The sequence below is a fragment of the Tachysurus fulvidraco genome, chromosome 26 (genome assembly GCF_022655615.1).
Source record: "Tachysurus fulvidraco isolate hzauxx_2018 chromosome 26, HZAU_PFXX_2.0, whole genome shotgun sequence".
NCBI lineage: Eukaryota > Metazoa > Chordata > Actinopteri > Siluriformes > Bagridae > Tachysurus > Tachysurus fulvidraco.
In genome coordinates this window covers 14,492,054-14,506,687 of record NC_062543.1, presented here as the reverse complement: position 1 = coordinate 14,506,687, position 14,634 = coordinate 14,492,054, and the positions used below count along the sequence as shown (strand labels likewise).

Genomic DNA, 14,634 nt, shown 5'->3' with positions numbered 1-14,634 from the left:
TCACCGTGCTGCCATGTAGACGTGACAATAAGAAAGGCTTCTTCTTAAACTGAGGAGCGTTAACAAGTGAACAGAAGCAGTGGAACGTAACTGAGAATTAAATGTGAGACGAGAAAACTCAGCAGAAAAAATCTCACATTAAGGCCATCCTTAAAAATATTTTGGTTTGCAGTAACAGTAATAAATAAATAAATAAATAAATAAATAAATAAATAAATAAATAAAGGGTCAGGAGGTAGGTTGTTTATGTAGGTGATGGTGATTACGTAGGTATGACTTTAAACAAATTAGCATACCGTGACGTCACTGACTGGGTCTTCAACCCGTGCCTTCGGGCGCATCATCGCAAACCTTATTTTGATGCTGGACAGTTTATCCAGAACTTCGTGCCAAGTTAAAGCGGTGTCGAGCTGTTTTAATTAGTTTTTTACATATATTATGGCGCCCGAACCCGTTAATATTATTGTATTGCTTTTGTATTAGTTGTTTGAAGAGTAAAAAAAAAAGAGGTCGGTCTTATAACGCAAATTTACAACCGGCAAGTCGGTCGGACTTAAAGCAAAAATAAATAAATAACTAAATAAAAAATTGAGTCGGTCCTAAATTGACATGGTCGGTCGGGTTACGGCAAACAAGAATATTTTTAAGGATGGCCCGATATGTTATTGTTTCTATGGTAACAGCATACACATAGACCTGTATGGTTCACATATATATGTGGAATTTTTTTATGTGGTGAAATTTAAGGTGAAACGTCACTTTGTGACAATTTGCTGAAAGAGAAACTACATGAGAGACAGTTATTAGTTTTGTCTGAAAGTCCTGAAAGCTAAAAAAAGATAATCATCTTGTATTGTATCGTTCTTTTGTTTCTGTCTCCACAGAAATGGTCATGGAGATCCGTGTGTTCGGCCTGGTTCTGCTGTTGGTGCTGAGCGTCGCTCTGCCTGCTGAAGCCCAGTCCTGGGGGGATTTCCAAAGGAAGCATATATGGCAGGGCATGCGTGAATCTAACTGTAACAGTGCAATGAGTGAAAGAGAAGTGAATGATGGTGACACCTGCAAAAGCAGAAACAGCTTCATAAAGGCCACATCCGATCAGGTCCGGGTCATATGTCTGAGAGGAGGCAGACATTTAGGTGGGAATATTTATGAAAGCCTCTATACGTTCCCTGTGGTCACGTGCACCACGAGAAGACATTTCCGACCATGTGAATATGTCGGTCGTCAGAGAGCTAGATACATTACAATAGCATGTAAGAACGATCTTCCTGTGCATTACCAATCTGAAAGATCTTAGAGGTTCCAGGTTTCCTTCAAGGTACAGAGTTAAAACACCATTAGTTCTAATGGATGTGAAGAACGTGGGTTAATTGTACAATAAATACATCACTGGAATATTTTATGTAAAAAAATGTTTCCTATGGACTTTATAATCAATGTCTCTGATCCTCATTAAATGAATTTTACACATCACTGAAACATTTTCTCTGCTGTTTGGTTTGATTTGGTTTGGTTCATTGGATATTTTTAGCTTTTTCAGAAGATTCTCTTTGGTTCTTGACTACAATCACCAGAACACTTCACCTTTTGTAGTTTGTTCTGTCTTTTACATTGTAGTTTCTGTATAAACAGATTGAATTATCATCATTATTTTTTTTAAAGGATGATTTTCAACATTGGGTCGATTTCATTTTCGTTGATCAGGTTGAAGCCGAAGCTGAGCATCGATCACGTTTTCTATCGTTCTTGAAATATCTGTATTCTCTGCATCATTAAAATATTAAAGATTCATTTTTTTGTGATAAATATCCATCTGTTTTTTCTATTGAGTACATAAACATACGTAAAACAAACTAAACAACAACAATGACAAGAACAGAAAGTGGAGCCGTTTGAAGACTTTTGAGTGAAACGCACACAAGAAGAACAACAGCTGAGGTGTGAGAAACAAAGAAGAAGAAGATGAAGAAGAGTTCTCCAGCATCTGAGACAAAAGAAGCTGCTGAAGGTGTAAAACAACACAGCAGTTTAGAAGCGCTGAGAAATAAACTTCATGTCGCTGCGTTGCATTTCACTTAATGGTCACGGTGGTGTGTGTGTGTGTGTGTGTGTGTGTGTGTGTGTGTGTGTGTGTACTGTATACACCTCTGTAACATGTATACGCACACACACACGCACACACACACACACACACACAAATACACACACACACAAACACACATACACAAACACATACACACAAACACATACATACACAAATACACACACACACACACACACACACACACACACACAAATACACACACAAACACACACACATACACACACCCACACACAAATACACACACACACACAAACACACACACACATACACACACAAATACACACACCCACACACACGGTCTTTATGAAAGCCTCTATATGTTCACTGTGGTCACGTGCACCGCGACAAAAGCTACACCACCATGTGAACATTCAGGTCGTCAGAGAGCTAAATACGTTACAGTAAAATGTGAGAACCGTTATCCTGTGCATTACCAATCTGAAATAGTCAGTGATAAACTCAATCTGGAATCTTTTCCATCGAATCCCATTAGAACTTCACCGTGCTGCCATGTAGACGTGACAATAAGAAAGGCTTCTTCTTAAACTGAGGAGCGTTAACAAGTGAACAGAAGCAGTAGAACGTAACTAGAACTAGAATGTACATTTCCTGAAGAAAATGTGAATGGTGCTTGCACATGGCAAGTTCCCCTCATCGTGCTGAGTGTTTTGATATGTCACATGTCCATTTTGTGCAATTTTTTTATTTTCACGTGAAATCACGTGACGTCACGTGTCTTCATCAAATTACACGTGAGGAGGTTCCGCTCATTGTTCTCATTGAGTGTTTTGATATGTCACATGTCCATATTGTAAAATGTTTTTTGATTTTGCATATATTGGAGGCGGGGCTTTGGGACAACCGAAAGGCCAGTCGGTAAACCAATTTAAAACTTTGTTCAGAGTCTCACCCTAAAGAAGCTGGCAGGGTTTGGTGTAGATCGTTCAAAAGCTTGCAAAAGTTTATAATGGGAGTCTATGGGGAAAAAGGCCATTTTGAGACCCGGTACCGGAAGTACCGGTACTCGAATCGCTTAGAAAAGTCATAGCACAGCTCTCCTCAATGAGCCCGGTCAATTTGACACCTCATTCATGGGTCTAGGACAAAAGCTGCGGGACAAGTTACGCACCTAAGTTTTGTCCGGAAGAGTATGCAGGATAGTAAGAATGTTGCTTTGCAAGCACCATTAATTAATTAAATAGACGAGTAAACTCAGCAGATAAAATCTCACATCGATATGTTATTGTTTCTATGGTAACAGCATACACATAGACCTGTATGGCTCCACATATAAAAGTGGAATTTTTTATGTGGTGAAATTTAAGGTGAAACGTCACTTTGTGACAATTCGCTGAAGGAGAAACTACATGAGAGACAGTTATTAGTTTTGTCTGAAAGTCCTGAAAGCTAAAATTATAATCATCTTGTATTGTATCGTTCTTTTGTTTCTATCTCCACAGAAATGGTCATGGAGATCCGTGTGTTCGGCCTGGTTCTGCTGTTGGTGCTGAGCGTCGCACTGCCTGCTGAAGCCCAGTCCTGGGGGGATTTCCAAAGGAAGCATATATGGCAGGGCATGCGTGAATCTGAATGTAACATATCGTTCTTTAGTTTCTGTCTCCACAGATATGGTCATGGAGTTAACGTACCGTTATGACATATGTCCGTTTATGTCTATGACCGTATGACATAAAATAATTATATTATATGGTAACCTATGGACTTTATAATCAATGTCTCTGATCATTAAATGAATTTTACGCATCACTGAAACATTTTCTCTGCTGTTTGGTTTGACTTGGTTTGGTTCATTTTATATTTTTTAGCTTCTTCAAAATAGTCTCTTTGGTTCTTGACACAAATCACCAGAACACGTCACCTTTTGTAGTTTGTTCTGTCTTGTGGTTTCTGTCCAAACGCTCAGTTTTAGCAGCTCATATCTACAGAACATCAAACTAATGAATTATAATCGTTATTTTTTTAAAGGATCATTTTCATGAGGGATTTTGTGTAAAAAGTAAATAATGATGGAACTGATTTGGTCAGTGTGCTTTACACAGTCTCACACTCAAGCTAAACATCGCTTTATATTCACAATCATTCTGGAAACATCACACGACAGCTGATGTGTGAACAATAAAAAAAAACACAGCGGATGTGTGAACAAAAAAAACACAGCTGATGTGTGAACAATAAAAACAGCTAAAGTGTGAAAAAAAGATGGAAACAGAAGAAAATGTGTAAAACTTCACAGCGGTTAGAAGAACTGAGAAAAAGTTCAATGATGCAGAGCTACTTAATGCTGATAGGATGTACATGTACAGTACAGTATATATACCCCCCAATACACACACACACACACACTCAGAATAGTAGCTTGATGTTATCTTGAAAATTCTGATCTTGACTGCTTTTGGGCTTCAGTTCATTTCCAGTTGTTTTCGATTATTCTGTCGTTTCTTCTCGGGTCAGTTGTGGAGGATCTTTTCCTTTTATCTTTTTTATCTTATTATCTTCTTGACTTGGACTCTTCAATCCTCTCCCACTGGTAAGGTTTTTCTGTTTTGCTCATGAAATAGTCAGTGATAAACTCAACCTGAAATCTTTTCCATCGAATCCCATTAGAACGTAACCGTGCTGCCATGTAGACGTGACAATAAGAAAGGCTTCTTCTTAAACTGAGGAGCGTTAACAAGTGAACAGAAGCAGTAGAACGTAACTAGAACTAGAATGTACATTTCCTGAAGAAAATGTGAATGGTGCTTGCACATGGCAAGTTCCCCTCATCGTGCTGAGTGTTTTGATATGTCACATGTCCATTTTGTGCAATTTTTTTATTTTCACGTGAAATCACGTGACGTCACGTGTCTTCATCAAATTACACGTGAGGAGGTTCCGCTCATTGTTCTCATTGAGTGTTTTGATATGTCACATGTCCATATTGTAAAACGTTTTTTGATTTTGCATATATTGGAGGCGGGGCTTTGGGACAACCGAAAGGCCAGTCGGTAAACCAATTTAAAACTTTGTTCAGAGTCTCACCCTAAAGAAGCTGGCAGGGTTTGGTGTAGATCGTTCAAAAGCTTGCAAAAGTTTATAATGGGAGTCTATGGGGAAAAAAGGCACAGCTCTCCTCAATGAGCCCGGTCAATTTGACACCTCATTCATGGGTCTAGGACAAAAGCTGCGGGACAAGTTACGCACCTAAGTTTTGTCTGGAAGAGTATGCAGGATAGTAAGAATGTTGCTTTGCAAGCACCATTAATTAATTAAATAGACGTATCGTTCTTTTGTTTGTGTCTCCACAGAAATGGTCATGGAGATCCGTGTGTTCGGCCTGGTTCTGCTGTTGGTGCTGAGCGTCGCACTGCCTGCTGAAGCCCAGAACTGGGGGGATTTCCAAAGGAAGCATATTTACCTGCGCATGGACGAGTCTAAATGTAACAAAGCAATGAGAAAAGTCAATGTTCGTAACAACTGCAAAAGCAGGAACAGCTTCATAAATTCCACAGCCTATGAGGTCAAAGCTATATGTCTGTTCGCCGGCACGGAATTAACAGACAAAAAGGATTTTTTTGTAAGCAGCAATCCCTTCATTGTGGTCACGTGCACCAGGATTGACACTGCACCACTCTGTAAATATTCCGGTCATCAGAGCTTCAAAAAGATTACAGTACAATGTAATCATAGTGAACCTGTGCATTACGAATCTGTTTTTTGAGTTGACTTTTCACCTTTTGTAGTTTGTTCTGTCTTGTGGTTTCTGTCCAAACGCTCAGTTTTAGCAGCTCATATTTACAGAACATCAAACTAATGAATTATAATGGTTTTTTTTAAGGATGATTTTCCACATTGGGTCGATTTTATTTCCGTTGATCGGGTCGAAGCCGAAGCTAAGCATCGATCACGTTTTCTATCGTTCTTGAAATATCTGTATTCTCTGAATCATTAAAATTATTTTAAAGATCCATTTTTTGTGATAAATGTTCATCTGTTTTTTCTATTGAGTACATAAACATACGTAAAACAAACTAAACAACAACAATGACAAGAACAGACAGTGCATTTTATTTGATGGAGCCATGTTTATTGTGCAGCCGTGCTACAGTTTGAAGACTTTTGAGTGAAACGCACACAAGAAGAACAACAGCTGAGGTGTGAGAAACAAAGAAGAAGAAGATGAAGAAGAGTTCTCCAGCATCTGACACAAAAGAAGCTGCTGAAGGTGTAAAACAACACAGCAGTTTAGAAGCGCTGAGAAATAAACTTCAAAGTCGCTGCGTTTGCATTTCACTTAATGGTCACGGCGGTGTGTGTGTGTGTACACACACACACACACACACACACACACACACAAACACAAATACTGTACACACAAACACATACTGTACACACAAACACACACATACACACAAACACAAACACACACAAACACACACACACACATACACAAACACACATACTGTACACACATAAACACACACATACACACAAACACACACATACACAAACACACATACTGTACACACATAAACACACACATACACACAAACAGACACATACACAAACACACAAATATACACACACACACATACACACACAAACATACACATACACACAAACACACACACACACACACACATACACACACACACACACACACACACACACACACACACACACACACACACACACACACACACAAACATTCAGGACTGGCTGAAGATTATGACTGATATTCGGCTATAAATGAAGCTCCAGCCCTGAAGATGCACCGCTTTACATTTTTTACATAATTCTTGTGACATCTGTATAGTGGGATTCGTTCGACCCCGTGTTTGTGGTGTAGCTTCAAAACTTTGAGGCATTCTGAATAAAACACACACAAGAACAACAACAGCTGATGTGAGGGAAAAAAAACAGCTTGATGTGGGAAAAAAATAAGAAACGAGAGAACGCGTAATACAACACCGTGGTTTAGAACCTGTGAGAAAAAGTTCACAGCTGCAGCGTTTGCATTTCACTTAATGCTTATAAGATGAAGACGTCTTTATATATACACCTACACACACACTCACACACACACATACACACACACGCTCTGAAGTGTAGACTGATGCTGTTACCTTGGAAATTATCATCTTAGACTGCTTTGGGGTTTCAGTGGATCTTCAGTTGTTTCCAATTATTCTTTTATTTCTTCTCTGATTCATTGTGTTGGATCATCACTTCATATCTAATAATCTTCTCGACACGGACTCTCCGATCCTCTCCTTCTGGTAAGTTTATTTCTGTTTTCCTACTGAAATAATTAGAGAAAATCTCCATCTGGAATCATTTCCATTGAATCCTGTTAGAAAGCCATTAAAAAACAATGAGGATGAACGTGAAGTTCAAACAGCTGTAAGGATGCAGCAAGCAATGAGATGTGTTATCGTTTCTATGGTAACAACATATGCATGGACTTTTATGGCTCCACATAAAATAGACAATTAGCTTTATCTAAAAAAAAATGATAATCATCTGTACTTGTGCCGCGGGTTTGTTTCTGTCTCCACAGATATGGTCATGGAGATCCGTGTGTCCGGCCTGGTTCTGCTGTTGGTGCTGAGCGCCGCACTGCCTGCTGAAGCCCAGAACTGGAGGGCATTCAAAAGGAAGCATATTTACCTGAACATGAACACGACTTCATGTACCCAGAGGATTAAAGATGAGAAAATCATTTCTAATGGCGCCTGCAAACCCAAGAACAGCTTCATAAAGGCTACTGATACTCAGGTCCAAGCTGTATGTCAGAAAGCCGGCACTCCTTTAGGCGGGAATCTTTATGAAAGCAATGTAAAGTTCACCGTAATCAAGTGCATCATGACGAAATCTACACCTCCGTGTGAATATTCCGGTCATCAGGGCCTTAAATACGTTACAGTAAGATGTGAGGGAGGTTTTCCTGTGACTTACCATTCTGAAAGATCTTAGAGGTTCCAGGTTTTCATCAGAGTTAAAACACTAAACGTTTGGTGATCGTCATAAAATCGATACGATCTGAAACATAAATCTTCTTTCCTTTATTATATACGGATTCTACGGTAGAAAGTCTTATTGCTTAAAAAATCATTCAGAACAGAACAGAACAGGTTTAAAAAAAATCATATCAGTTTAAAACATTTCAATCCTTTGACTGAGTTCAATATGAGGTGTGAAAGAAGGGAACGTTTGTGGTGTAATACAAAGCCACGTGTGAACGTACGTGTACTCTGTAGAAATCCGTCATTGTTTATTGGAATGTAACGATATTTTATATATTTGATGTAATGCTATAAAAAATATATCAACTCTTAAATGTATCTTTTCTGTGAAATCACTGACATTTACATTAAAACTTTCAATCATCGCAAAATCCTTTTCTCTGCTGTTTGCTCTGTAGATTTGTTCCCTGTAAAGAAGCTAGGTCAGTTTCTCGTTCCTGAAAGACTGAAAATCGTCACGTCTGTTTGTGTCCTTCTTTGGACCACTTTTTTTCTAGGTGAAGAAAGATTCTCTTTGGTTTTTGGTCCCAATCACCGGAACACATAACAACACATTAGTTTGTGCCTTGATGCTCATTTAATAAGCTCAGATCTACAGAAAATGATATAATCAGGGCTGTCGAGTGTCACGCAGTGAGAGTGACAGTCACTCATTTGGGTCTTTTCTCACGCTCTCCCGCCACACATCGTATTTCTCACACAGAAAAACTTTTTGACTATTTACCATATATTTATTTAAACATATATTTATATAAATGTTTATTTATATTTATATTTATTTATATATATTTATTTAATAAGCCGCAGCGCCCAAAACGTATCGGTCCGCATCGCTGTCTCTATGGAACCGGGCAGGAATCAAGCACGTCTCCCCTGGAGCTCTTAGTCAAGCCTGACACTTATCAGCCAATCATAAAAAGAGGTTACACAATAGCCAATCAGAACATAGCCCTATCTGGGTAAGATTTAAAGCAACAACCAATTAAAATAAAACATTCATTAGAGAGGGTATTTTTGATGGTCGGTTTGAAACATTGTCCTCAATGACACTAAAAATGTCTGGGCTTGTGCTGAACTGTTTTAAATGGGAGCAACATTACAAATGATAAAGTCCAAAAAGGCAACAAACACTTACAATAAATAACACCAGTCATAATCTCTCTCTCTCTCTCTCTCTCTCTCTCTCTCTCTCTCTCTCTCTCTCTCTCTCTCTCTCTCACACACACACACACACACACACACACACACACTCAAATTAATAAATGGAAATTAAACAAATACTTTGTAGGGTGTTAAATTGCGGTCAGTGATCCTTACCATACAACAACTTGATTTTTATTTGGGGGGTGGGGGTGCGCGCTTGCCTGTCTTCAAAACATGAGAGCCCTGTATAATAAATTATTGCTATTGCTTTTTAAAGATCATTTGCACCATTTTCACTCAGAATAAAGTAGTCCATGCAACCTGTACAAGACCCAGACGGTGCTTATGTACAGCACCATACAGGACCCTCCAACTACTGAAGTAATTATACTAACATACTTGCCCCTTAGCGACACATGTTTTCAGATTGCGTAGGAAACCTTACGCACCCCCACTAAGGAGTGTATCTTAATTTGCACGAGGTCGTGTTGGAAACACAAGATCAACTATTAAAAGTTGGTCTTACCTTCAACGCAGGTGTCCTTCGAAGTCCCCTTGGTCTTCTAACAAAGGCTCCTCTCCAAGGTCTTCTACTTAAACTATTGTTGGAATCTTTGCATGAAGGAGGCAGACTTAGACCTTTTTGTCTTTTCAGGATCCTCACAATGGGAGGCCTTGTTTTTATTAAAAGTAGTGTAATACAGATAGATGTGTGTAATATATGTAAAATAAAAAGATTACAAAAAAAACTTCCTTCAAATAATCAAACAGTACTAGAATAAGTAAAAGGTATTAAGATGCAAAGATTATAACAAACCAAGAAACACTCTCCAAGTGTAAACTTGCATTTGTTCTATGATGCACCTAAAGTATAACATGTACTAAGGCTGTCTACAATAGAATGTGATTCAAGATTTGGCTGTCAGGTTTGGTTGGCTTTGTGCCTTTTAGACGGCTACCATCTTATTTCATAAATACTTCTCGGTTCCCAAACATATCTCGCCAGCCGACTCTGTGTGTGCTGCTAATGTCTTTTCTTTTCTAACCTCACGGTTAACACTTCTGTATATGGTCATACTTCCTGCTACTTCTCAGGCTGTGATTATATAAACTGAAGCTTTTACTTCCTGCAAATACACAGAAGACTTCACTTTTAACAGCAGGCCTTGAAACACGTGTGTGCAGATACTCTCAGTAATACACAGTAGGCTTTATAAGTGTTTACTACTAGAAAGTTTACAGTAAAATACACAAGATGAATCTCAACTATTACATGAGGATACATGATTATAAGTAAAAGCATTATAAGCATTTCAGAATTTTTCATATTCAGATCTTTTAACTCTTCAACCTTTTGGATTTTTACATCAATCTTTCTTTGTTTCTTCCCTTTACGTTTAGCTTTTCTTTCCCTATTTCTCCTTCTCTTTGTATTATCTATGTCCGTCTGTCTATTGACGGATAAGTTAATAATTGGTCGTGGTGTACCTTGATATTTATTATTATTTATTTGCTGAGAACCAGTATTAAGAGAACCAGTATCAGGTATGTAGAGTCCTGTAACTCCATCCAGTACATGCCGGTGTCTGATAACATCTCTTGCATGCTGCTGGCTCACAACACTACCCATGATGCTGCCGCATAAAAACCCTCATTATTCCTGTATCCCATATTTTAGCCGTACATATGGCATTGTATTAAGCCGTGTGAGCACCTCCATATGAGGCCTGTGGGGAAACTGTGGACCAGCTGAGCCGATCATACGGAATCCATAAAGGTGTCTTTTGTAATTCAAACCATCTGTCTGAGAGATGCTTTAATAGTTTTTAGAATAAAACTAAGAATAAAGCTCAAGCACTTCACATTCAACAACCTTCTCTTTAGGATAAATATAATATGTATAAAAAATGTATTTAAAAAAATATTCAAAAATCACGTCTAATAAAAAGCAAAATAGTCTATTTACATGTAAACAGTCCTAGTTTTTTCTAGTCACTAGAGGGAGACAGAGAGCCTATTGCAAGTGTTATTCCTGTTTTTGCCACCAGAGGGCGCCAGAAAGCACTGTCTTATATATTATCACTGGCAATCAGCCTTGTATGTGGCTTGGTTTGTTGTAAAGGTGAAAACCAACCTTTACAGATAACCTACAAGATTGTAGAACAGGATCGACAAAGGCAATGCGTTAAGCCATGTCCTGAGCATGCACCTTTAACTAGAGCTCTTCACTCACGCTGTCTTGAGTCTGGTTGTGTGTTTAAGGCTTAATTCTAAGGCCTTGAAGATACAGCATATAATGTTTCATATCAAAGTTCATTCACCGTAGCAAAAAAATCTCGTACAAATAAAATAGAAGTAATATGTATAAGGTTAAGAATCAGATGCAAATAACAGGAAACTCACAGTCTGCATGGCAAACACTTTTAAGAGAAGCTGGTCAGTGGCTTTTGTAACTTCCTCTATCCAAGATGTTGGCAGTCATTTGGTTCATCGATTTAAGTTCCAGTTTAAAGGCGAAATGCAAGAGATCAAAGTCAGTCTCAGAATATGTTGGAAAACATATCACTTTATGTTAAACATTTTCAAAAAGTCCTACATCATGGTCTAACTAAGAAAACTCTGTTTGTTATAGTGCACATTGGTTTTTCCTCATTTACTTACTTAAAGAGTGCTGGATAAAATATTTTGAGGCTGAAGTATGTGGTGTATTAGCAGAAAAAAAACGGTCTATTATAATATGCACAATTTATCTTGTTCCATTAGTGTTAGCTTTTCTTATTAATGTAGACGTGTCCTTTCAAGCTTCCTGTAAAGAAAAAAAACAAAAGATTTAACAAGAAAAAAAATCACCGATGATGTTGACTCCATCATGGAAAACAGATCTTTAGTAGAAATCGGTGACTGGTGTTACGGTCCCTGGGCCTACGCTTAAGACGCCATTAGCTATCGACTCCGGTGTTGTAAAGCAAAGGCACCACATTATAGCAAAAAGTAATTTTATTCAGTCACAATTCACAAACGGTACAATACAAAAGCTTAAGTGAGAATCCAAACAATTTGCCGGTCAACATATTTTGAAGAAGTCATAAAAAAAAAAAGATACACGTTCTTCATTGTTTAATGTAAACAAACGAAAAACAGTGTCTTTAGAAATCACTGAAAACATCAGACGTGTTCAGCTGTTATCGGAATTTAGCTGGAGGTTTAATCGTTCTACTGGCACCAGTGAGTTTGTGTGAAATGCCTTGATAACGGACATGCGGTTTCTGGGGAAAATGCTAACGCTGATTTCAGCATGCTGTAATTGGAGAGCATTAAACAGTTACTCAATCACATTCTCAGACCATGACACACATACATTCACCAAAACACACTTTAATACCTTGCCATTATGAAAATTTCCAGGCTTGTTCAACACGGTATTTTAAAGAACAGTAATCAGTTTTTTTTTTTTTCATGGAACTGTTTTCATATTGATGGCCACTAAAGCTGGTTAACGAAACAACGTGTGTTTGGAATTCTGGTTCATTTCAGCCAAAACTAAACCAGTCCAAATATTTGATCAAACATTTAAGGTCATGGTTTTTTTATTACTTATTTATCTTAAAGTAGGAAGTGGATATAACAGTGGATCCTATAACAGCGTCCCTTGAAGTGTTATTGTTCCTAGACTACAGAAAATGATGCCACATCCAACATATGTGTTCATAATGATGCTTATTATTATAGATCTACCACACAAGGTTCATTATAGCAGCTATAAACAGTCCTTCCGTCACCAACCTCTTTTATTCTCTCACTCTAGAAGTAAATAAGACAAAAAACACCCAAATGCAGCATGACATGTTCCCGAGTAACTGTTTTAATGCTGACACAGTTATATATATATATATATATATATATATATATATATATATATATATATATATATATATATATATATATATACATAACATATATATAAACTGAACAGAACATAAACAAAAAAATTAATGATCGTTTTTTTCTTCTGGTCTCTCCGGCTCTGATGGCTCACACTCCAGTCAATCAGAGTTTTATTGTGATAAAAATCAGTGACACACAAAGTACAAAACCCTAATCAGAAGGGAAAGAGTTTAAAGCTTCCAGTGGCAGAGTCATCAGCAAGGACAAGTGTGTTGCACAGGATTTAGGAGCTGGTTTTCGTTCCATACGTTGAGGGAAAAAAACTGATAAAGGGATAAAAGGAAGCAAAACCTCCAATAATAATAATAATAATAATAATAATAATAATAATAATAATAAGCCACAAAAAAAGCTCAACATTCATTACAATTAATACTCAAACAACTCTAACATGACTAAAGTGCTTTTGAACACAGACATTAAAAAAAAAAAATCCAGGAAAATCCCTCAAGCAACAGTTTTTTTTAGACATCTACTGCTTTATGTGTTCTCTCCATCAGAGCACCATGTGGGTTCATGGGTTTGCTGTCCGTGTTGAAGTTTTCCTGTGTCTCCTGCACCGCCAGAGCATGAGCGCTACGACCAAAATTACAATCACCAACATCACTGCTGCTCCGATGAGCACCAACTTGATGATGAGCCTCGTCTCAGAGGTGTTGGGGTCAAAGTTGGTGCACGAGTCTGTCCCCTTGGTGCTGACGCCCACCTTGTTCACCGCTTTAACGCACACCTCAGTGCCAGGAGCTAGATTTCCCAGCTCGATCATCCTCCTATTCACATTTGCACTGTGCACCACTTGACCATCCACCTGAACGAGGTAGTGGGTGACTGTGGAGGATGGTGCGCACCACCGCACTACCACTTTTCCCTTGCTATCTAAAGACAGACTCTGGAGTACAGGAGGGTCTGGTGGCTGAAAGGGGCCGCTGATACCGGGGCAGGAGCAAGACAGAGCGAAGGAGAGATTCTGACATGTCTCCTGCTGGTCCTTACAGAGGTCGTAGTTGCAGGGCGGATGCTGAGAATCTGTGGTTTTGCGAGGTGATTTTGTGATGACAGTTTCATCATATATGTTATCGTAGTCTTCATCTGGATCGTTGAAACGAGGATCGGGAGCACCGAGTCTTCGGGTGGAATTGCGTATTAACGATGACGATGATGACGATGATTGTAATACGGAGGAAATGAGTAAAGCGATGGAAAGGAGCGAAGGAGCAGGACGACTTCTCAGCATGGTGTCTGTATACGAGAAAAGGCAACACAACAGAAGATCCGTCACATACATAATCATACACAGCACAACATATAGGGGAAAACCCAATAGTATGGAAAAGAACAAAATAAACAAAAAAAATAAATAAAACATTGGTGAATACAATATAAGAAAAAAATAAATATATGCATCAAGTATCC

At 38.3% G+C, this 14,634-nt stretch overlaps 3 protein-coding genes across 7 annotated transcripts in view; 1 reads left to right on the top strand and 2 right to left on the bottom strand.

Moving 5' to 3' along the window:
• Positions 1-14,634, top strand: part of LOC113636638 (WD repeat-containing protein 87-like) — an 873,260-nt gene that overhangs the window by 366,874 nt on the left and 491,752 nt on the right. The gene's annotated exons all lie outside the window — the stretch shown is intronic.
• The window catches only part of LOC113650946 (kinectin-like), a 683,852-nt gene that overhangs the window by 331,466 nt on the left and 337,752 nt on the right, over positions 1-14,634 (bottom strand). The gene's annotated exons all lie outside the window — the stretch shown is intronic.
• LOC113650969 (leucine-rich repeat neuronal protein 4) overlaps positions 13,119-14,634 on the bottom strand; it is a 16,922-nt gene continuing 15,406 nt past the window's right edge. For both annotated transcript variants that reach the window (XM_047809444.1, XM_027159545.2), the window contains exon 2: positions 13,119-14,460. In XM_047809444.1, the coding sequence (XP_047665400.1) occupies positions 13,736-14,460 (725 nt within the window). In that variant the 3' untranslated portion in view covers positions 13,119-13,735. The remainder of the gene's footprint in view (positions 14,461-14,634) is intronic.